At 47.5% G+C, this 22,956-nt stretch overlaps 1 protein-coding gene and 2 long non-coding RNA genes across 3 annotated transcripts in view; 2 read left to right on the top strand and 1 right to left on the bottom strand.

Annotated features, from left to right (window-relative positions):
- Positions 1-2,269: 2,269 nt before the first annotated feature.
- On the top strand, positions 2,270-6,702 carry LOC143837655 (uncharacterized). Its single transcript, XR_013231041.1, has 4 exons — positions 2,270-2,876; positions 3,725-3,888; positions 4,035-4,174; positions 6,402-6,702. It is a non-coding gene; the product is annotated as an uncharacterized LOC143837655 (long non-coding RNA).
- Positions 6,703-16,894: 10,192 nt separating this feature from the next.
- On the bottom strand, positions 16,895-21,766 carry ZFP36L2 (ZFP36 ring finger protein like 2). Its single transcript, XM_077337702.1, has 2 exons — positions 21,418-21,766; positions 16,895-20,545 (listed from the first exon to the last, which is right to left on the bottom strand). The coding sequence occupies exons 1-2, from the start codon at positions 21,466-21,468 to the stop codon at positions 19,001-19,003; spliced, it is 1,596 nt and encodes a 531-aa protein (XP_077193817.1). The 5' UTR covers positions 21,469-21,766; the 3' UTR covers positions 16,895-19,000.
- Positions 18,978-22,956, top strand: part of LOC143837651 (uncharacterized) — a 38,964-nt gene continuing 34,985 nt past the window's right edge. The window contains exon 1 of the long non-coding RNA XR_013231040.1: positions 18,978-19,108. This is a non-coding gene — a long non-coding RNA (uncharacterized LOC143837651). The remainder of the gene's footprint in view (positions 19,109-22,956) is intronic.

Raw genomic sequence — 22,956 nt, 5'->3', positions numbered from 1 at the left:
CGGAGTCCTCATACCGGTCTCCATATCTCCGGGCATGCGTCAGCGCGTGGAGGAGGAACTGCGGGAGGTCGTCCGGCGTCCCGTCGAAACGCGCCTTAAGCTCTGGGGGGGAACGTTTTGGAGAGTAGTCCGACCCCCTCCGGATCCGGGATTCTCGGCGTCCGCCGTCTCGTCCTGCTCCGCTCCACCGGCTACCAACTTGCCCAACGACGCCGTGCCGCTCCCTGCCTTGCACGTCGCTCCTGCGTTGGTCCGGCTCTCGCCGCCCCGTCGGCTCACCTGCTCCCCCGAGATCCTCTGCTGTCTCGCCTCTCCGCTGGCCGTCTCGCCTACTCGGGACTGAAAACTGCTCCGGGTCGGGGTCCGGGGCCCGCTCACCAGTGCCGGGCTCGTCCTCGTCGCTGGAGGCGTCCTCACTCGACGCGATCCCCTCCGCCGTTGTATTACCAGTCCCTCCGGGCCCGGCCCGAGCTTGCTCACAGGCTTCAGCTGCCTGCAAGCGCCTGGCCAAGTCCGCCATGGCCCGCCGCAGGTCCTCTAGGGATTCCTCAGGTCTTACCGGGCGAAGCGCCTGCCTCAGCTGGGTGTCCCAGGTTGGGGCCAACCCCCCAGACCTCGGCGCGCTCCCCGCCGTGCTTGGGAACCCCATGGCCCGGCGCCTTCCCTTGGCCGCCGCTGCCGAGGGTCTCGGGGTCCCGGACAGCTGGTCCTGGCCCCCCGATTTTCGGAGGAAATCTCCCGGGGACATTAAACCCATGTTCCCGGGGTTCGTGGGGGTCGAGACCGCCTCGTTGCTTGAAAACGCCATCTCTGGATCCGTCCCGATAAGCGCTCGGATGCGATGCCGACCCTGGAGTTCGGGGGAAGCTCTTACGATGTCGGGAACCCGCTTGCTAACTGAAAAAACAGGGTGCCCCTTGAAGAAAACGTCACGCCAGGCCGGGTGGACGATACAACAGGAACAAGCTTTATTTCAGCAACGTGGAGTCCGCTGGTATGGAGTAAGAGCTTCCACCGAACTCCAGGTGGAAGCTCTCTTTTATACAAAACCCACCTCCTTTGGCTGTATTGCCCCACCCAGTACTTCCGGAGGGAACATGCTGATACAATCATGACTCATGCACATATGCGAGGTTTTCCGGGGTTCCCGATGGCCCATTTTCCTGGAACAAAGGGCCATCTCCGGGCCCTTGTCAAAAGGTGGAGGGGGACATTGAGGTTCTTTAGCGGCCATTGCCACCTCAACGATCGGGTGGGGCGCCCAGCTGCCGGCTTGCCCTACCTCCGTGATCGCGGGCGCCTCTGATGGCGGGGTTCGGTCTGGTTCCCAAGCCACCAAGGACCGAACCACGACACTCAGCCAGCTCATGGCGATTTACAATAAAATCCATAAAACCACATAAAAACAACAAGAACACAATCATAAAAAATATTGGTAGCAAAACCTAATATGATTCCCTCCCCCAACCTATCCACAGTTGACGGCACTGAAAGCCAACTTGGTGTAGTGGTTAGGAGCATGGACTTCTAATCTGGTGAGCTGGGTTTGATTCCCTGTTCCCCCACATGCAACCAGCTGGGTGACCTTGGGCTTGCCACAGTACTGATAAAGCTGTTCTGACTGAGCAGTGATATCAGGGCTTTCTCAGCCTCACCAACCTTACAGGGTGTCTGTTGTGGGGAGAGGAAAGGGAAGGTGACTGTAAGCCACTTTGAGACTCCTTCGGGTAGAGAAAAGCGGCATCTAAGAACCAACTCTTCTTCTTCTAAACCACAGTAATCCACCACTGCCCTCAGGAGAGGTCCCAATACACAGATGACAAAGGCATATGCCTCTACAGAGCCTATGCGGGGGCCCGTACTAGGAGGGACCAGATCTCCCTGGCCTGGCCTTAACCAAATGCCTGACAGAAGAGCTCCGTCTTGCAGGTCCTGCAGAACATTGACAGCTCCATCAGGGCCCTCAGCTCTTCCAGGAGCTCATTCCACATTTGGGGCCAGGACTGAAAAAGCCCTGGCCCTGGTCAAGGCCAGGCGTTCCTCCTGGGGACTGGGGATAACTAGCAGATTCATACCCACAGAGTGAGGGTCATAAGGAGACAAGCAACCCCTCAGATATGCTGGACCCGGGCTGTGGATGGTGATACTCAAGTATTATGCATATTAGCCAGTCATTTTGGGGTGATCATTGTGGTAGCAAAACCAGAATAAACCAAATAAAAGGTCAGCAATCTATCAGTTATGGTACCTACAGATTATCAGGATACTTGCCTGGGGGCACAGAAGTGACATTTGAAAACAAGTGCACTAGTTTGAAGCGGTTCATATGGAGAAAACACAAGCAGCATGCCCTATGTTACTTAGTCTGACTTTAAAGGAAAAGGCATAACCCATTAATAGTATGCGGCATTTTCTAAATCACTAATGTTAATTTTAAAAAAACAAGAGCAACTTGTCCAGCGGCACCCACATTTTTCAGAGGCAGCTTTAAAGTCTGGGGCAGAACTGAGATGTTCCTCAAGACTTCATGTTGAGTATTTTGTTGTTTCCTTGGCTTTCTCAGTGCCTGCCAAGAGCATTTCCTTTGAAATGAGCAGAACTTTCCGAAGATCCTTTGGCATGATCTCAGCCCTAAGGAATGTTGAAATCAGCCAGCAAAAACTCTGTTCACAAGAGGAGTTCCCTGCGGGTAGCATGATAATGCCATGCTGGATGATATTTTTTTCAAGAAGCTGGACACATTTTGGGACTTGCGTGCTGATACAACTCACTGCAAGTTAGATCTGACTTCTCTGCCTTGCCCTTTGCAACGTTCTTTCAAAAAGGAAAGGAAAAGCTTATTGCAAAATGGAGCTGCTCACTTGCTGATTTGGAAGGTAGGATTACATGATCCAAATTTATATACAACCCCTACCCCTCAGTAAGAAGTCCAGCTTCCTTTGTGCAACAAAACCATCCCTACTTGTTTTTTTAGTTAGCTCTTTGATTTGCAGAATCTGGAGTTTTGCCAAGGACTAATCCTGTTCTTGCCAAGGTCAGATTCCACACACAGAATTTAAGGCTGTGTCTGAACCAGCTCCACTTCTCCCAACTCTTTCTCAGACAAGGAGAAGCAAACTGCCCTTTATTTCTTTTTTTAAAAGAGGAGAGAAATCACTTGGGGCCCTGTAAGGGCAGAAGACCAATCCTCTCTCCCATTATCATTACACAAACACTGTGTGCATAAACCTCTTTGCCCTGTAGATTATATCTTTCAGGTCTCCAAAGGCCTTGATGGTGCCCAAGGTTGTCAAATGGCCCAGGGGGGGGGGGGGAAGTCCTGCCTTTTAAGCAGAAGTTTAATTGCAGAACTCTGCAGTTGAAGCTTTTCCTGGCAGGAAGGTAAATAACCCCACCTGATGAAAGCTGCAGATCAGCCTGATATTAAAGGGGCAGTTAGAGAGACCAGATTAAAAGCTGGCAACCCTAGCACTGGTGCCTACTGGGCATTGTTGGGTGAGCTTGTTGATGGTAGATGTACACACAACAGTGTTCCTCATTGCTACCCCCAAGGTCTGGATTCTTTCCCTGGAGCTGCACATTTCTCAGATGTTTTTATTTTGAGGCCATTGTTTCAGTCATGTGTTATTTACAGGTTAATATTAATAAATATTAAGCAGATTTAATTTCCTCTCTGTCTTTGCCTGTCTCTCTCTCTCTCTCTCTCCTGAGGAATTTTCTGTAGGTCTGAACACGTGCTTCGCATGCCGTTACGGGCTCAAACACCAGCATCTCTGCTTAGAAGGATCTCAGAGCAGCAGAGCTGGGAGAGACTTTTTACTAACAGGCCTTTGAGGACTGAATACACTGCGCTGGGCAGGATAAATTAATGTTTTGGTTCCACAGAAGGTAGGCTCATGTGTTTAAAATCCACTGGGTAGTCTTGTGCAAGTCTGCCTACCTTTGGTGACAGAAAAAGAAGAGTTGTTTTTAATATCCCGCTGTTCACTGCCCAAAGGAGTCTCAAAACCGTTCCCTTCCTCTCGTCACAACAGACACTCTGTGAGGTGGGTGAGGCTGAGAGAGCTTCTGAGAGGACTGCTCCGTCAGAACAGCATTATCAGGACTGTGACAAGACCAAGCTTACCCAGCTGCCTGCATGTGGAGGAGCAGGAAATCAAACCTGGCTCATCAGGTGAGAAGCTGCTGCACTTAACCACTACCCCATACTGGCTCTCTATTGGGGCGATCAGATGATCCCCTGTAGATGATTGTAAGTTTCTTCAAAGAAAGGTGGGTTACTGATATCGTGAAAACATTCGGAACATCCATATACAAACCCCCCCCCCCTTTTTTTTTCAAAAACTGTAGAAACATTCACAATCTAGCCAGGCCATTTTTAAATTGTGCTTTACACAGATTACTGCAGACTTAGGGGGGGGGGGGGGAGATGAGCTAAAAGCAGGAAGCTGGGTGGAGGAGGTTGTAACTTTTGATTTATTTCTCATTCAAGTCCTGAATTCTTCTCCTTATAAATATTTAAAAATATTTGGGCCTAACACCACAGTTGGGATTGAACTCAGCTGCTGACTAATCCTGAGTAGTTACACTGCATGACACAAGGTCAAAGCACTGTACAAATATTTACTAATCAATGAGGTACTGCAGTGTCACGCCTCTGCGAAACCATGGAACAAGGCTCGAGACAGAAACTTGAACTGGGAAGAATAGAAGTTTTACTAGAAATGTAAAAAGGCTCTCCCTACTGGAGAAACCATCTCCTTGAGCACAGGAGAGAAGAATTTGCCTGGTCTTCCAAAGGTATTTGACTAAAATTACTGTACTGACATATGAAGGAAAACCACTCTCCACCCACCTGAGCGTTGAATGTCCACAATTCTGTTTTCTTCTCCATTCCTGTACTTCCTTCCAACCCCTAGTAAAATCTTTCCCAGGATTATGGGATTCATGTGGAGGAATAGCTACGAGTCATGGAGCTTGAATGAGGAGAGACAAGAGCTGGGCTTGTGAAAGAGTAGTGAGTTGACTACTACTTCCTCAAGCTAAGTCTTCCCCCTCCCACAATCACTATTTCTCTAGTTGGTTGGTCCTACAACCAATAGAATGGTCTCATTTCCAAAATGGAAAGGAATACAGATCAGCGGTGTTCCATGCTCAGGAGGCTGGATACAAGCCAGTGCAAAAACTGAGCATTTCTAAGTGGCTTCCGGCTAGAGGGGTATGCACTGCATGTTCTTGAGGGGATTCCATTACTGCCTACTTTTTTCTACCAGTTACATTTTTATTCCACACTTCCTCCACAGATCTCAGGGTAGCGAGCATTGTTCTTTTGTCCCTTACAACAGCACTGTGAGTATGCATAGGCTAACAGTGATAAGCCCAAGATGGTGCAGTGAGATTCACTTGTCAATGTTTATGTGAACCTTGGTCTTGCTACTCAACTAAGGTTATCAGCTTCAGCTTAAGAAATTCCTGGAGATTTTGAGGTAGAGTCTGGGCACAATGAGGTTGTGGGATGACATCCTTTCTGGGCTTTTCCCAGAAAGGATGTCATGCTGTTGGCCCAGTTTCTTTGTTGTTGTTGTTGTTGTTTTTTAATTTCCTCCCATTGCTGCTCCAAGTGACAGCAGGAAATAAAAAGCAATGCCACGGGGAGGGCAGAATTTGGGAAGAAGGAGGAGTTCAGTGCGATGTGAAGCCACGAGGTATGCCCTCCATTGCTATTTCCTCCAGGGCAGCGGTTCTCAACTGCCGCCACTCCATGTCCCCTACAGTAGGGGTGGCGGTGGTGGTATGCGCGCTCACGCTGTGGCGTGCATACACACACACCGTTGCCGCTCCCACTGTAGTGGTCGCAGAGCAGCAGCGGCATGGCACTGGCCTCCTCCGCTCCACCTTGGAGCTTACCAAGGTGGTGCCGAGTAGGCCAGCGTCACAGGAGAGGCGGCAGCAGCGGCTGGATCAACAGCGGTGGCATGGCTAAGGCCTCCTCTGCACTGCCTCGGTGAGCTCCAAGGTGGTGCGGAGGCCAGTGCCATGCCGCTGCTGCGACCCCCGGGAAAGGTCAAACAACCCCTCTGGGTGGTTTAACCCCTGGGTTGAGAACCGCTGCTCCAGGGGAACTGGTCTCTGTGGTATGAAGATCAGGCAGAATTCCAGAATTCCAGACCTCACCTGGAGTTTGGCAACTCTACACTCAACACTGTAACCTCTAGACCACACTGATCCTGGTTCTATTCCAAAGGGTTTAAGAAAAACAGAACAAATCTGGTCAGTCATGACTTCTGTTTCTACAGTCTAAAGTAGGCCTATATAATGCCCAAACAACCTTTCCTGTTCTTTAGAGATATGCAACTGATTTATTCAGTCCCAGTTAAACTGACCTTTCACTTCTCTTATAGGAGGATTGTTGCGAACACCTATTCAAATGACGAATGAATGCTACAATATTAAGTTCAGTTTTCACTGTGGTGGCAAATGTCTTTCTGCCATTTCAGACTGCAGGTGGGAAGCCAAATATTAGACAGAATGCTAAACTTGGTTTCTGAAATCTGTTTCCTATGTCATATTTTTAAATGAAGCATTCAATCCTGTGAGCCCCAGCTAATGTGATAGTGTCCAGATCCAAGATCAGTACCACCTAACCCTAAGAAAACTAGGCCTATGAAGATTTGTCAGTTAAAGGGAAACAAAATTAAAATAAGCCAATAGTAAAGAGTTACAACATTGATCTATAGTTCAATCCTTAATCTCCTAGTGTTTTAGATTGAGAAGGGTTAACTTTGTTTGGGATTGCATTGTGAATTTACTAGAAGTATGACATAGTTGTATCTGACCTGGATGGCCCTGGCTAGCCTGATCTCATCAGATCTCAGAAGTTAGGCAGGGTTGGCTGTGGTTTATATTTGGATGGGAAATCACCAAACCCTACAGGGTCACTATAAATTGGTTGCAACTTGGCAGCCTTTTATGCACACAGCATAGTGGATCTGGAGAAAGAAGTTGTAGATAGTGGAATGGATATTTCCCTGTTTTTTTTCTCACCACCTCTGAAAAAAGAATACCAGTTGTGCCATGTGGTTTGACAACTTGAACACATAAGGTGCCTTTATTTATTTATGTATTTATTATTGCATTTCTAGTCTGCCCTTACCCGAGGGCTCAGGGCGGATTACATAATTTTAAAAACATAACAATATTAAAAGCTTTAGATTTAAAACTGAAAACTTATTACTAGTGCTACATCATGAATAAGAAAAGAAGGGATGGGATCATAGACAAGATATAGCTTCCAGATGTAAATTAATTAGGTAAATTTAAATAGGGAAGCCAGCAAATTTTAGATGACATTCTAGGCCTCAACCATAGGCTTGCCAGAACAGCTGTTTTACATGCCCTGGCCAGTGCTGAGTAAACTCTGGCCTTGGTTGAGGCCAATTTGGTTTCTTTGGGGCCAGGGATGTGAAGCAAGTTTTGCTCATTTAATCTTAGTGTTCTTTGTGGGACAAAGTGGGAGAGATGGTCCCTCAGATACAATGGACACAGAGTGTTTAGGTCAAAACCCAAACCTTGAACTGGATCCGGTCCTCAATCTGGAGCCAGTGCAGCTGGTAAAGCTCAGGTCATATATGTACTCTCCATTATCTCCCAAGTAAAGACCTGCACTGCTGCATTCTGGACTGCTTGAAGTTTCTGGGGCAGCTTCAACAGAAGTCCCGTGTAGAGCGAGTTACAGTAGTCCAGCCTGGAGGTGACTGTTGCATGAATCACGTTGGTGGTTGGGTGTCAACAGGACACTAAGGGCCATTCCGCACCAGGATCTATGTGGCAAATTGGTTGCGGGACGAAAAAACGCCATTTTAAATTGTGGAATTCGTCGTTATGCATACCTGGCTTTGCAGTGGAATCCAGTTGCGTTTCTATCATTTCCCACAGGTTTCCGGTCTTGGCAAAAATCGCTAGCCAGGAAGCGATATTGCCGAGCTCGTCCCGCCCCTGGCCGTCAAGCAGCCAATGGGCAGCCGTTATCATGATCCCATAAAGCCCCTTTCCCTTTAAGGAAGTAAAAAAAAACACACGTTGCAACGAATCTGCGTTGATTCGTTGCAACTGAGAGACCCATCTAGGTAGCAGGTGGTATTTGAGCTGCCGTTTCATCGTTGCCATGCTCCCCCCGAGTGAAATAAAAAAATAACCCCCCCCCCGGCACGGGCGCGATTTTCGGCCGAAAATACAGTGAAAAATAAAAGGGAAATAAACCAGCAAACGGGGCTGTGTGTTGTTTCGTGCTTGGTGACTTAAAACAGCTCTGCAGCCAGGGAAGCCTTGCTGGGTAAATGAAGGCTCGCCGGTGCATTGATCTCCGCTCGCTCGGAGAAAAAAAAATGGTGATCGCTTCGCTGGAAGATCAGAGGAGAGAGCTAGGGGGAGGGACTTTGCAGAAACTGCAACAATGGTAACGCACAGAACTTTCCCGCTAGTGTTGCAGATTGGTTGCAAGAGTGTAGCGCTTTCCGGAGGGTGAATCCGCTTTTTGGGAATTTCCCTGAAAGCGCTACAACGAAGCGCTTTTTGCGGATCGGTTTCAGGAGTGTTGCAGATTGTCAACGACGTTGTGCATAACAGCAAAACAGTAGTGATTTCAATTTGTAACCATTGTGCTATTTTGGACAAGTGCGGAATGGCCCTTTGTGTTTAGCAAAGCAGGTAAAATGCCAGTGACCTGGGCCTCCATAGATAGGCATTTAAGATCCCATCCAGACTCTTGATGGTTGCCAAAGCTGTCAACTGGGCCCTAGCAACTGCTGGGCATCCCACTGTCTCACCTGGAGCTTGTTGACTCAGTCAGAGAACCCCTGTCTTAGCTGGATTTAACTTCAGCCAATTCCAGTTGAGCTGGTCCACCAAGGAGTCTGGGATAGGCCTCTCTTTTTTTCACCAAGGAGTCTGAGGCTTCGATGGATGACCATCCATCAGCAGATACAGCTGGGTGCCACCAGCATATTGATGACATCCCAGCCCCAAACCCCAGACAAGCTGGGAGAAGGGATGAATGCAGATTTTAAACAGCATCAGAGAAAGAATAGCTCCTTGCAGGACCCCACATACTAGGACATGCCCCCAGGGGATTCTACTGAGTCTGATCATTGGTCTGTTTTGTCTATTGTGATTGAAATCGGCGCTTTCATATCACCTGCTACCCAATTCTGCCAGGGATTAAACCGGGGACCTTTGCATGAAACCTTATGAAACCCATCTCGATAGCACGTGATATTTGTTTTCTTACCTGTTTCCTCTGGGATTGGGTTCCGAAGTCCTGGGAGAGAAGAATCCTAAAAAAAGTGATTTTTCTACACCTCCTGGAAGTGATGTTGGGAGCAATGCTGGGTTTTTTTGGCAGAACTCTATGATAGCTTCTTACCATAAGGCTTTGCCCCCAAACCTGAGTATCAAGTCCCTATATCACTGATGTTCCCACATTACTTCTGGGTGATGTAGAAATGTCATTTTTCCCAGGCTTCTTGTCTGTTTCTGAGGGATAACTCCTGGTTTCTTAAACCTATGATGTGTGTGCATATGGGAGACTTAAGGTGCCAAACTGGGGGATCCCTAGGCCTGGAGTTGTCCTGAAAGTACAACTGTTCTCTATACTACACAAGTAAATTCTCCTGGTAGAAATGGCAGTTTTGGAAGGCAGACACGCTCTAAGTGGGCCTTCCCATGACGCTGATCTGGAAACTTCAACTGGTCCAGAATGCAGCAGCGGACTCCTCACTCATACACCATGGAAGAGCCACGCCCAGCCTGCCCTGAGGCAGCTGAACTGGCTCCCAGTTGAATTCTGAATCCACTTTAACATATTGGTGTTAACATTTAAGGCAATATGCAGTCAAGGCCTGCCGTATCTCAAGAACTGCTTGGCTGACTATACCCCCCAATGCACATTAAGATAATCCAATATGAGCAAACTGGTGATCCCCGGCCACAAAGAAGCCTCAACCAGAGCCAGGCTCTTTTCAGTTCTGGCCCCACCTGGTGGAATGAGGTCCTGGAAGAGCTAAGGGCCCTGATGGAGCTGGGGCAGTTCTGCAGGGCCTTCTGCCAGACTTTGGTTAGAACCAATAAACATGAGATCTTGGTTAAACATAGACTGGGCTCACTCTACATGGACATCCCCCTCCCGAAAGTGCAACTAAGAACTAAATGCTCTTAAATGTACCAATTGGGTGATTACCTGGCTCAACTGATTATAAGTTTTTATAGTTCTTAAGGTTTTAATAATATATTAAGTTAAATTATTGATAAACTGTATTTTATTGGGAGAGGAGAGGTAAGCCAGGAAAGGCTTATAAGTCGCAAGGGAGGATGGTATAAACATGCAATCAATCAATCAATCAAATATTCAGCTCCACAAAGACTGCATAATACTGCCAGTGTTAAATATTTTCCACATGTACAAGACAGCTGTTGCTGGTTATCTGTTGTCTTACACATGCACTTCGGTTGTGCAAGAATTTTTTTTTAAACATATATTCAGAAAATCCCGTGGCAGTATTGGAACAAAGGTGCTCTCTCTTTGTTTTTTGCAAGTAAAGAAAATATTCCTTGTAAAAGGTACATTGGTATCCATTACATAAATACAGCAAGGACAGCACAAAATAATTTTAGTACAAATACAAGACAACAGTTTTGCAGTAACTTTTGAAAACTGCCAGAAGGCTGCAGTTGGCACCTAATGGATTGGCAGCTCTGTCCCAAGATCTACATTATTTCCTATGCTGGAGAGGGACTGTGACAAGAAAATAGTCACACCAGTCACAGGAGATAACAAAACTGGGCCAAGATTGAAGAACTACTGCAAGACCCACAGAGTCCCTTGATGAAGCCTGTTGGCCAAATGCATAGGGAATTTTTTGAAATTTAAATGAGTAACATTTTATTTTTTACCTTTTCATCTCGGTCCTATATTTTTAATCTCCTGAGGAGTCAGTAAGCCATGAAGCCCTGGGTTGAAAGTTTTCCTCTGTTATGAACAAGGTAAAGTGCTTGGCCAAACTTTGACTTTCTATGGATAATAACACACTACAGCTTTTTAACCACAGCCCTCCAATCTGGTGTAGCCTGCTTTGTGTTGTAGTTAGGAGTGCATACTTCTAATCTGGCAAGCCGGGTTTCATTTTGCACTTCTCCATGTGCAGCCAGCTGGGTGACCTTGGGATCGCCACAGCACTGATAGAGCTGGTCTGACCGAGCAGTAATATCAGAGCTCTCTCAGCGCCACCCACCTCACAGGGTGTCTGTTGTGGGGAGAGGAAAGGTAAGACGACTGTAAGCCACTTTGAGGCTCCTTCGGGTAGAGAAAAGTGGCATATAAGAACTAACTCTTCTTCATCATCTTTAACCCGCTCCTAATGGAGCGGATTAAATAATTCGGTAAGGGCCCCCAGGGCGGGCCCTGTCCGTGATGAGGAAGGGTGCCCATAGGCCCCTTCCCCAGGACTGACAATCGGAGGGCCCAATCGGCAGGCGCGAAGGGACCAATTGTGAGCCGCGCAAACTGCAGATCGCAATTGGTCCCTTGCTGCCGGACTGACTAATCAGGAGGCGCGAAGGGCCTCCCGATCCGCCCCCCTTCCACCTTGCCGGGATGCGCCCGGCAGCCGCCATTACCTCCTTTCCTTCCAAGCCCCCGCCGCCATCGTCCTCGCGCCACCTCGCTACGCCTCCACATTCCGAGACGCCCAGGAACGGATGCCCACCATCCTCCTCCCGCCGCCTCCAGCTGCGCCAGACTCAGAAATGCCTGGCCCCGGCCCACACCGGCCCATGACGCCAACCGGCCTGACTGCACAGTCCGCCACCGTGGCCTGCGACCGCCCTCGGAGCCTTGCAAACATGGCACCTTCCACCATCACGGCCTACGCTGCATGCCACGCTGCCAGCCCCTACCCTGTGCCATCGCCTCCTCCACTACCCCCAAGGTAGGCCACGCCACGGGACGGGGGAGCACCGGACGAGCCCCACCAGCTCGCATGCCGCCCCTCGCCCACCCTCGCCTCCCGGCCCTGGCCCCGCTAGCGCCCGCTGCATTCAGCCTGCAGCGGGCTTGTTTACTAGTTTACAATAAAAGGAAAGTAATACTGAACTATCAAACCAGGTATGATTACAGAACTAATGTATATGTGGTACTCTCATCCTCCTAAGGGGCAATATGAATAGGCAGTAATTATAACATTAGCTCATAGCTCATAAAGAAAGCCATTTTGAACAGATACACACAGAGAAATATTAGCAGCATTTGGGGGGGGGGGGTTAATACAGTTTAAGGGGAAAGTGTTGTCAGCTAGGCCCAAATCTTTAGAATGAAGCAAGTACAGTTCCAAATACTTAAACATGTTTCAAAATCCAGACTTTAATTTGCATTTTGGAGTCACTTCAATTGAACCTTGATTCTGAAATTAAGACCATAAGACCTCTTATAAATTGAGGGTATCCGGTTATATCAGGAGACTAGACAATTTATCCTGCAAAGTTGTCACTGTGGAGCTCAGCAGCAAGCAAAGTATTCAGAGTGTGCCTTTTGGGCTAGTTTTGCAACTCACAAATAGTTCAGCAAGATCCAACACAGCTGCAGCATTCCAGGTTTTCAGCACTTGAGATAGGACAGAGTAATACAACTTCAGCACAAAGTCTGGCCAGCGTGTAAGATTAGCCAAACACAAAGCAAAAGGCTTTTCATGACGCGAGGTTTGACTTTAGATACATATGGGCATTTTAAGTTCAAAAGCAGTGAAGCCAGCACTTATGATTACAGTTCTGTTTCCTTTCCATGCTTGTTTTAAAAAGGGAGATAAGTCTTGCATACTTTTCCCAAGGACCTTCACAGAGCACTGTGGGATAACCACTACTTCACTTTGTAGACTGAGGCAAAGCACAGATGAACAACAGTCATTTTAATTCCCACTGAAGGGGCATTGAAAACCTCAAACAAGTCTGTCACTGCTCTAATTCATGTGGGAACAAAAGCTGCTGTTTGAAAAGGTAGCCACAAACACCCTCATAGTTACTCCTGGTTTCACTAACCTGATTTAACTCTTTCTTGCCTCCCTGTAACTAATCTGTCCTTATACTCAACACTGAACTATACAATTTGACCATAATGGATGGCAGTTTCTCCACTGTCAGCCAGAGACAATCCTTTTCCCAAAGAGCCTTTACCGAGACATCCTTGCAAATGAGCCTCAGTGGGACACATTCTACTAGAGAAACTGATCTGAAGTTTAGTAGCTTTACCGGTGTGTTTGCTAAAGAATTTTTGCTACAGTGCCTGGCTGTTGCTAAGGATTCTGGGAAGCATTCTCTGAATCCCACAATTAATAGACAGCACTGTTCAAGCCCACCCCCCTTCCTGAACTCTGTGTGCACCTCAGAATATATTCACCATAGTCCAACATGCCATAACTGACATCTTCTTTCAAGGAATTCTGCTCACTGTTTCCAATCTTCTGTGCCTCAAAACTCTTATTTCCCTAGCAAAAAGTTCAAAAACCACTGCTTTGTCTGCAAAAGGAATCATTCTGTCCCTAAACCATTCTCCATGCTGTTCCTGAGCATAGCACTCAATTCCAGGTGGTACCAGCAAAGTTCTGTTACTCTAGCAAACTGCTGCCCATGAAACCACATTGTGCAGCAATCAGCCTGCCTCCCTTCCTATAGGCTTGAGGCAGTCTTGTAACCCAGAGACAGTCTGTAATTGCTGTAGCATACCTAGTCAGCTGACTGTTCTGCTTGTATGTTATACTTTTACTTCCTGGAGTGCTGCTGCTTACTTAAGGCAGGGCCTGGTTTCCTGAGCCATCTTTATATTGGATACAACAGTACAGCTAAGTAAGATTGTGAAATGGAAAAGCTCGCTTGTTATTGACTGGAAAACGCTGGGTGCCAGTTTGCAAGCTCTGGGTGAGGAAATAACTGGAGATTTTGGGAGAGACCCAGGAAGATATACCATACAATCCACCCTCCAACACAGATATTTTCTCCAGGGGAACTAATCTGGTTCTCCAGGTACTATCTGGAGGTTGGCAACCCTCCATTACTATATCACAAGTCAGAATATGTTGTCCATGCTGTATCTGTGCTCTGAGCCATATGGAAGGGCAGCATAAAAATCTAAAATAAATTAATTTCAATGTTGTTCCCGTAAAGAGATGACCATTTATGGGGAGACTGGACTTAGAACATTAAAGCATTTATTTTGTGGCCCCAATGCCCCCAGCTTCCATCACATCCTGCTAAATGAAACACATGGCTGTCACTTTATTTTTTGCAAAATGTACCTTGGAAGAATGCCTTTTCACACTTCCACTTAAGGTTTTAAAGACTGTCCTGCTGAAACGTCATGCCACATAACATAGTTACTTGGAGTAGCACAAAAATGCACAGAAAAACACACACATTGCAAGAGGCTCCTATTCTGATAGCTTTGACTCACTGCATTGTATGGCAACAGGAAATGTCTGCTGTGCTTGGTCTGTTGTAGTACTTCTGAGATTTAAAAGGCCTTTTTCAAAAGCTGTTCCATGAAATGTTTTAAAAGCTATTTGTATTAAAATACATTTACATAGGCCATGATCTGACCACCAAACAATAAAATGTTCATTAAAAAACTGAATACTAAACCAAATGTTTAATATGTAACCGCTGTTTTTTTTTAAGATTCTTGTCTCAACCAGGAAACACTGTCCTGCACTATGACTCACAACCAACACCTATCAGTGAATAAGGGGCTGGGAAACAACATAACGGCAACTTAGAAGAAACCTGGGAGCAATTTTTGTCCTTATCTACATTTTAAAAGGAAAAAGAGGCTTAAGTATTAAGAAATGTGTTATAGCTCAGACACCCAGGCTTACTAGGACATTCAGATGTTAAGTATTACTCAGGATATCTTTATCCAGAAATGTGAAAAACAGCTTTCCTAATTATGGAGCTGTAGGAACAACTCCATTATTTGAGGCATTAAGACTAATACAGTTAGGTCAAGACTGCACATGACCAGCATATCTAAATGCAATTCCTTAGCTTTTTTTGTAGCTAATACTAGGAGTTTTATCAGCTCCCCCAACTCCCAGACTGTAGTAATAGAACTGTCAAGCACCTGCAGGCCACAAGATGGTTGATGGTCTGCACTCAAACCTGCTAGATTGCACATACCTGCGATAGCAGCAGGTACAGGTATTAGCACTGCTGAAATTCAGGACTTGGTAGACTTGGGGTGTTGGCTGCAATGGGATTTTAATGTATTTTATGGGGTTTTATACTGTTGTAACCCGCCACGAGCCACAAGGGAGTGGCGGGTAATAAATCCAATAATAATAATAATAATAATAACTTTAATGTAAACTTTTAAATAATTAAACAAGTTACATTAGGCAGATCTTGATTTTTGCTTTCTAAAGCAGTGTTCAGGAACATCTATTGTAATTGTCTGAAGTTGACCATTAATCAGTAGTAATCTATAGAAACTACCACACGCCACTGAACTTTGAGAACTGCACCCTCACTCTCTGGTGGCATTTCTACAAACTAGCTGCAACCGTAGCAGGAGGAGTCCTTATTTCAGTACAAGTCAGTCTAAGGTTTGTTAAGCTACAAAGCATTTAGTAGCAGCTCTGCATTCTAGCTGGTATTTATAGAAGTTACCCTGGCAGCAGAATAGATAAAGCCACATTATTAACCTGAAGTGTAGGGATTAAAACATGTTCATGAGCATATAAGAAAGGCATGTTTACAACTCCGGAGAGTTGATGTTCACAAGACTCCATCCACAATATCCACATCTGAAAATGGTAGGTTCTGCAGGTGACAAAGAGGAGTCCAACACAGTAAACAAGTGCCACGTAAGCTTAGTTCTCACAAAGAATGGGTTCTCTGCTATATTTCATATAAAGGCCCCATGGCTAAATTATATTTCCTACAAAACCACAAGTTTCCTGCAGTGCTTCTTGCCTTGTCTCCCTCACTTCCCTTAAGATTTTTTTTTATATGGAAACTTCTATCATCAATCTGTAATCTAGTCTAGAGTGATAAAAAACAGCCCCACACAACAGGTTCACCTCATCAGCAGCTTGCAGAGACCTTGAAAACCTCTTCAAATGAGATACAAAAACTTATATGGGAAAGCATTACTCTAAGAAACAGAATGGAGTCACAGGTAATTAACTTGTGGAGGTTGCATGCCATTACACGTGCTTTCAGAGTTGGAATTGCTGTAATTGAAGCTCCCTTAAAATTGGACTCCAAGGAAAAGGAGCCAAACTGCAGTTTGTACAGCAACACATGGTCTTCAGGCCTGTTTACAAAAAAACATTAAAGTACCAGTAGCAGGAGAGTGAAAGGGAATGTGAACTGAGCAGCAGTGTCAAGCCATGGGCAGGGGAAAAATGGGAAGACTGCTCTGAGAAATACTAGCATTGATAGTACCATACCTTTGGTAACTAATGTCATGACAATTTCTTAAGCCTCCTTCTAAGCTATGAAACTTGTTATTTCTTGAGTCACTGTCTGGTTATGATCCAGATTTACCCTTTCTTTCTAGTGAGAATACACAAATAAGCCAACATTCATTTCTTTTGTATTAGTATCTTGGGATTCTGTAGACTAAAAACAGCTAAAACAAAGGTTACCCACTCCCCTACTATTGATGTATACAGGACTGCACCTTGCAAGAGTACTTTGGAACATTCTGGAACATTTGTTTATTGGTTTTGGCAGCCTCCCAGCTATTTCTGCAGGAATGGAGCAATTCTGCAGTTCAAAACCAGGTTAATCTGTAGCTAGACACCATTCTGATAGGGGAAAGCTAATAAAAGAAGCACCACCTTGCAGACATGGCTTTAATAGCTTGGGATTTTTTTCCTCAAAAGTTTTATTGGGAGAACTACAAAACATTTACAGTACAAAGTTTACAGTCTCACACTCCAAATTTGTAGTGAACTGACTCTCCAAAATATATATTACAACTCAAGTTGACTTATCCTCTAGTTACATTCAAAACATACTTCTGTTAAAGTAGTCCAAAGAGTACATAGTGCTGAACCTGTACCTATGTACATACAAAAAAAATAAGGTACTGCTTATTCATCCACCCTCCAGGAAAGTTTTGAAGCACTCCTGGCTTTCTACAGAAGAAAAATACATATTTTGGAATTTAATTATAGATATGATCATGTATTTAAAAGTTTCAGATCCAAAAGGTGGTCTCCTTACTTATAAAACGAGTGGTACAATTTTTTTGTAGTTAAAAACCCAGCCCTACATTCAAATTCTCAAGCATTAAGAAAAATACTTATTTGGTTGAGGAAGATTTAAGGCAAGCATGGACCCTTATGAAGGCACTGTGAGACATAATACTGGGACCCCCCCCCCTTTATTGCTACATACTTTGAGACTATCACAGTGTGATTGGTGAAGTTAGGCAACTTGAATACTTTTTGGTTAATTTTAAAAGTTTGAATTAGGTTTGCCACTTTAAATTCTGATTGCAAAGTAGGTTTTTTTTAATAGCTTGGACGGGTTACAACCATTGTACATTCTAAAACCCACTGAAGTTTCTCACACTACTTCCACAGCATTGAGTCAGATTTCTGTAAGAAAGCCAATGCAAATCTTTCAAATTTACGTAAACAAGGAAAGAAATTAATGAAATAAATATTACATACAATCTCTTAAATTAAGAATTTTACTCATTTACAATAAAATAACCAAGTGAAGTTACAAAAAGGCATATATTACTGTGAAAAGAACACACTCCACATTTTGCCGATTAATAATGGCAATCATAATTTAAACATAATAAAAGAATATATATCTATTGTTTTTCATCATACCCGATAAATACAGTATGAACAAATTACCAATGTATACTTTTCACAAGATAATAAATAAGTTAAATAGTTTCATATTTGAGTTGTGCAGTGACTTGCGCAATCAACTCAAGACAGCTAAAAAAATTAAAAAATCAGCAGTTATTCGCCAACAATTACAAACTAAACTCAGTTGAATGCTTCCAAATAAAGCAACAAAATTGTTCTAAGCCAAACATCCACTAAGTGGTGGCAATGGAACCAATATTAAACTTTGGAATGGAAGTTTTAGCATGTTAAAATATATATAGGTATATAAAAAACTAGAGTGTTGTTATCAAGGCATATTCTTGGCAGGATGTTGGATTTTTCTTTTAAAAGCTTATACATTTAGTATATTTACTTTAAATTTGATTGAAAGGCACCCCTCCTTAAATTATTTTTGTTATATATAGATCTGGAGGAACCTGGAATGAAGAGTTCATGGGCCTCCAGACTGATTGTTAATTCATGGGGGAGTAGGATTGGGTATATTTACTAATGCTCCTTTCACCCTTTGTCTCCTGCCCTCCCCCACAAACACACTTGAAGATGGAATGGCTGCTGGTGCCTTACTTTAAACTAGTCTGCAAAGGGGGAGGGAAAAACAAAAACAACAACAAAAAAGAAAAAATCCTCTCCTTCCAAAGTCTTTAAGATATAAAAAATAGGATTGTTCTGTGATGACATCATTTTCCTTTCACAATTTTAGCTCTTTTGTTCATCTCTTGATAAAAAGAGAAAAGTTTTTTTTTGCTTCCTCCTCTCTTTTTCTGAATTTGCTCAGCAAAGGATTTTTTTTCTTTAAAAATGCACACTGAAAAAAAAGACTGCAACAAAAGGAAGGTAGGTATGTGCGAGCTTGGCTAGTTTCTGGCAGCTGTTGCAATCTCTGCTCCTGTTGGAAAGGCAAGGCAAGGAAGAGAGGGGGGTAGCTGCCCCAATGAGGAATGACCCCCCTTCCCCCAGACCTTTAAAACAACAATAATAATATATAATAATAAAAAAAGAAATACACTTGGTGAGGTCCTCAAAGGTATGACAATTCGGGGAAGATTCCCTTGCCCCTCCCACCCCGCTTTCTTTTTCCTGCCTCCTCAGTCGTCGGAGATGGAAAGGCGGCTGAAAATGGGCAGGCGCCTGCCCGAGTCCAGGCTGGGGGACTCCGACCCGCTGAGGCTGCCGGAGCTGAGGGAGCCGCTCAGGTAACTCTCGCGGTCGGAAAGGGAATCCGGAGGGCTCGGCGGGGCGTCGAAGACGGGCGACTCGGAGAGTCGCCGCAGGGGCTGGAAGCTGAAGGGAGGCGAGGCGGGAGGGCCGGGCGGCGGGCAGCAATTCCCTCCTCCTCCTCCTCCTCCTTGCTGGTGGCAGCGGTAGAAGGCCGCCGCGTTGGGGAAGCAGCTCTGCTGAGGCGGCGGCGGCGGGGCGTGGAGGGCGAGGGGCGCGATGAGGCTGCCCAGCTCTTGCCCCGCCGAGAAGGCGAACGCGTTGTTGGCGCACGATGGCGAGGCCACCAGCTCCTCGCAGTAGGAGCCAGCCGAGGCGGGCGGCGGCGGGGTGCGGGACCCGCCGGGGCTCTCCAGGAGCAGCGCCGCCGCCGCCGCCTCCAGCCCGCCCTGGGCCGCGGCCACCGCCGCCACAGCCCCGCCGTGGTGGTGGTGGTGGTGATGGTGGTGCTGGTGGTGGGCGGAGAAGCCGGAGAAGCTGAGGCTGTGGTGAAGCTTGGGCCTGTCGCCTCCGACGCCCCCTCCTCGCCCGTGAGGAATGCCGAAGCCGCCGCTGCCCCCCAGCGGGTGGTCCCGGGCGGCGGGCGCGAAGGCGCGGAGGTCGCCGGTGCTGCCGGCGTGCGGGAGGTGGAGGTGCGGGTGGGGGTGGCCGTTGTGCGGCTGCGGGTTAGGCTGGTGTTGCTGTGGGTTGGGCTGGTGCGGCGGCGGCGGCGGGGGCTGAGGCGGCGGGTTGGCGTTGCCGTTGGCGGGCGCTGGGCGGCGCTCGTCGGCGTTGTGGATGAAGTGGCAGCGCGGCCCGTAAGGGCAGAAGCCGATGGTGTGGAAGGTGCGGCACAGCTCCGTCTTGTACTTGGGGTGGCGCGTCAGGCTGCGCAGCTCGTGGTAGCCGTGGGCGAACTGGCACTTCTCGCCGTACTTGCAGGCGCCGCTCTCCTCGAAGGGCCGGCACAGCTCCGTCTTGTAGCGCGTGGAGTTGATGGGGGCGCCGCCGCCGTTCCCGCCGCCTCCTCCTCCTCCGCCGCCGCCGCCCTTGCCCGTGGTGGCCGCCACCACCACCACCTGCTGCTGCTGGAGCTGCTGCATGAGGTGCTGGCTTCGCTCGCCATTCTCGCTGAAGGAGCGGTCTCGGAACTTGTTCTCCTTGTTGAGCAAGGCGGTGGGGCTGCTGCTCCCCCCGCCGCCGCCGCCTCCTCCTCCTCCGGTGCCGCCGGGCTCCTTGAGGTTGCCGAACGAAGAGGGCGAGGGCGACGAGCCACCGGGGAACTTGGCGTTGCCGTTAGCCAGAGCCTGCAGGTTGCTGGTCGAGTGCCTCCGCAGAAAACCCGGCCCGAAGTTGGAGTTGGGAGAGGTGCCCACTGGGCTCCCCACTGCCTTCTTGTCCAGCATGCTGCTCAGGTTACTCAGGGATTTCTCGGTCTGGGAGCCAGAAGGGTAGGAGAAGTAGCGGGGAGAAGAGAAAGAGAGAAGGGGAGGAAAAAACAGGGTGCACCGTGACTGCCAAGAGCCTGGGAGGGAGGCGAGAGGGCCGCAGACCTCCAGCACTCCCTTCGACGACGTGCAGCAAAAAGGCCTTTTTCTCCGCACAACCGCCAAAGAGCAGCCCACGCTAGCTGTTTTTGCTGAACTGTGTGTCTGGTTGACACGTCCTCCCCCTTCCGAGCAGTTATCTGCAACTTAAAAAACTTTTTGAGGGGTGGTCTGAAACCCCTCCCACTCCCATCCGTCGGGACTGAGAGCTCTAAGAGTTCCGATTCAACACAGCTGGAGCTTGCGGGAGCAGCTTAAGCCTCGACATATCTGCCATTGCAACTCCTTCTAAACACACCCACCATACAGGCACATTGTAATAAGGGAGGGGGGGGGGTTGGTGCCATCCACAGAACTAGGCGCCACTTCGATACACGCACCCTGGCTTCTTGCAAGCCCCCCGTCCCTCCATGACAAAGCAAACACCTACAAACTGCCCTTCCACATGGAAATCGCTCACCTTCCACAAACAACAAAAAGCAAGTCCCCAACCGAAAAGTTCCCTGAAGTTGCGATGTCTGACTCTTTCTTAACCTGTTGATGAACAAAGTAGGTCGTGCTGCTCCTTCCTGTATATACTTATTCAGAATGAAATCCTGCCGAATCTAAGCAGGCTTACAGCCAAGTAAGTGTACACAAGACTGCAGCCTTAAAAGCAATTCGTTTCCCCTCTGCAACGCCAGTTTCACTGCAGTGCTTCCCGAACTATTCTAAACAACCTGGCCGAGAAAACACAAGTCTCTCTCTACCCCCCTCCTCACCTTGCACAAGAAGTCGATGTCGTAGAAGGCAGATAAGAGTGTTGCAGACATTTCTAGATCCTGTAATGGTCGGAAATGCAAGAAGGACCGAAAGATCCCACTTTCCTCGGGAGCTTTGGATGAGCCACGACTGGATAGGAGAGGGCTGATCACTTGAAATCTGAAATGGTCTAATCAGTTTCCGAGCGCAGATGGGAAGAGCAGATGCACAGCCAAACCGACGGCCACAGCTAACAGGTCAGCTATCTGACTGCTGGAACTCCGCGACTGGCGTACACGCCCCATATATAAACGCACAGACGCCCTCCCTGGCTGCGGGGTGGGACCGAGCACTGACCCGGCCGGGGTCTCCCGGCAACACCACCCAGCAGATCCACTCCCACCGAGCCCTGCCCCCTTTGCTGCTGCGCTCGCTCATTGGGCGCCGCCAATTTTCTTTCGGCGGCATCGGGCGCAGGAGGCGTGGCAAGGCTGAGAAGTTACAAGAGAAAGGACAGAGAGAGATCTCAGGAAGCATCGTGGTCTCCAAGAGGGAAGCTCTGAGGCTGCAAGAAGCCCCCCTCAGTCCTTGCTGTACTAGGCACACGCGCTGCAAGCTTCTTGTCTCGAATAGAAGACGCACTGTTTCCCCACTATAAGGGCTGTCAATGTATGCATTCAGCGTGTAGGGTTGTTTTGCATAGGAGAAAACATTGGCCGTAGAAGGTCTCTTAAAAGTCGACCATGCAATAAGCTCCAGCGTAGAAAAGGCTTGCTATATAGCAGGCTTCTACAAGACTTGTAATCATGCCATGTGTACGGGAAACTCCCATGTGGTTTACCACTTGGGGAGTATAAGCGCGGGGTTGCTCAAGAATGCAGCGTGGCTGCTGCACCTGTTAAACCACTACAGCACGAAGGATTTGCAAGATCATGGCTGCAGTGCTAGAAACGGTTTACCTGTAAGTAAATACTATGTAGCGGGTTCTGCTTTTAAGGAAAAGGCAGATGTCAGTTTTTCGTGCACATGCTCACCAGTTTGCAAGCGCAGTTTAATACAAATGCACTATTCAAACTTTATTTCATCAACATGTGGTAGTTTTCTTGTTGCATCGTGCAGTGTTCGGGAGACCTTGATAAGCATAGAGTCGTAGACAGAGGCCGATGGATCTCTTTCCAGATCTTTATTTCCCTTCCATCAGTGCTGATTACCAGCAACCAAGCCCGCGCAGCTATTGGACCGGCTCATAAGTTTGAGGTAAACATGCCGGCCCAAGGCTTTCCATCCCGTTTCACACCCACCCTTGCCGAGTCGCCAGGGAAGCTCGCAACGAAACAGAGGCGGCAGCAAAGGGCCCATAAATGAAACGGGACGCCGTGGCAATTCCTCCTCTCCCTCCCTCCTTCCCTCCCTCCCTCCCTCCCTCCTAAGTAACCTTGTGCCACGCTACAGGTTTTGGAAACAAAAGCTGGCCGGCGCGCTTTGCTCCTTCTTGTGCAACTGGTGCGACGGCACCCCGGCCGCAGCTATGTAGGTTTCTGCGCGCGTTAACTTGGCGA

This window comes from Paroedura picta, chromosome 1 (assembly GCF_049243985.1).
Source record: "Paroedura picta isolate Pp20150507F chromosome 1, Ppicta_v3.0, whole genome shotgun sequence".
Taxonomy (NCBI): Eukaryota; Metazoa; Chordata; class Lepidosauria; order Squamata; family Gekkonidae; genus Paroedura; species Paroedura picta.
This window is presented reverse-complemented; position numbering and strand designations above follow the sequence as displayed.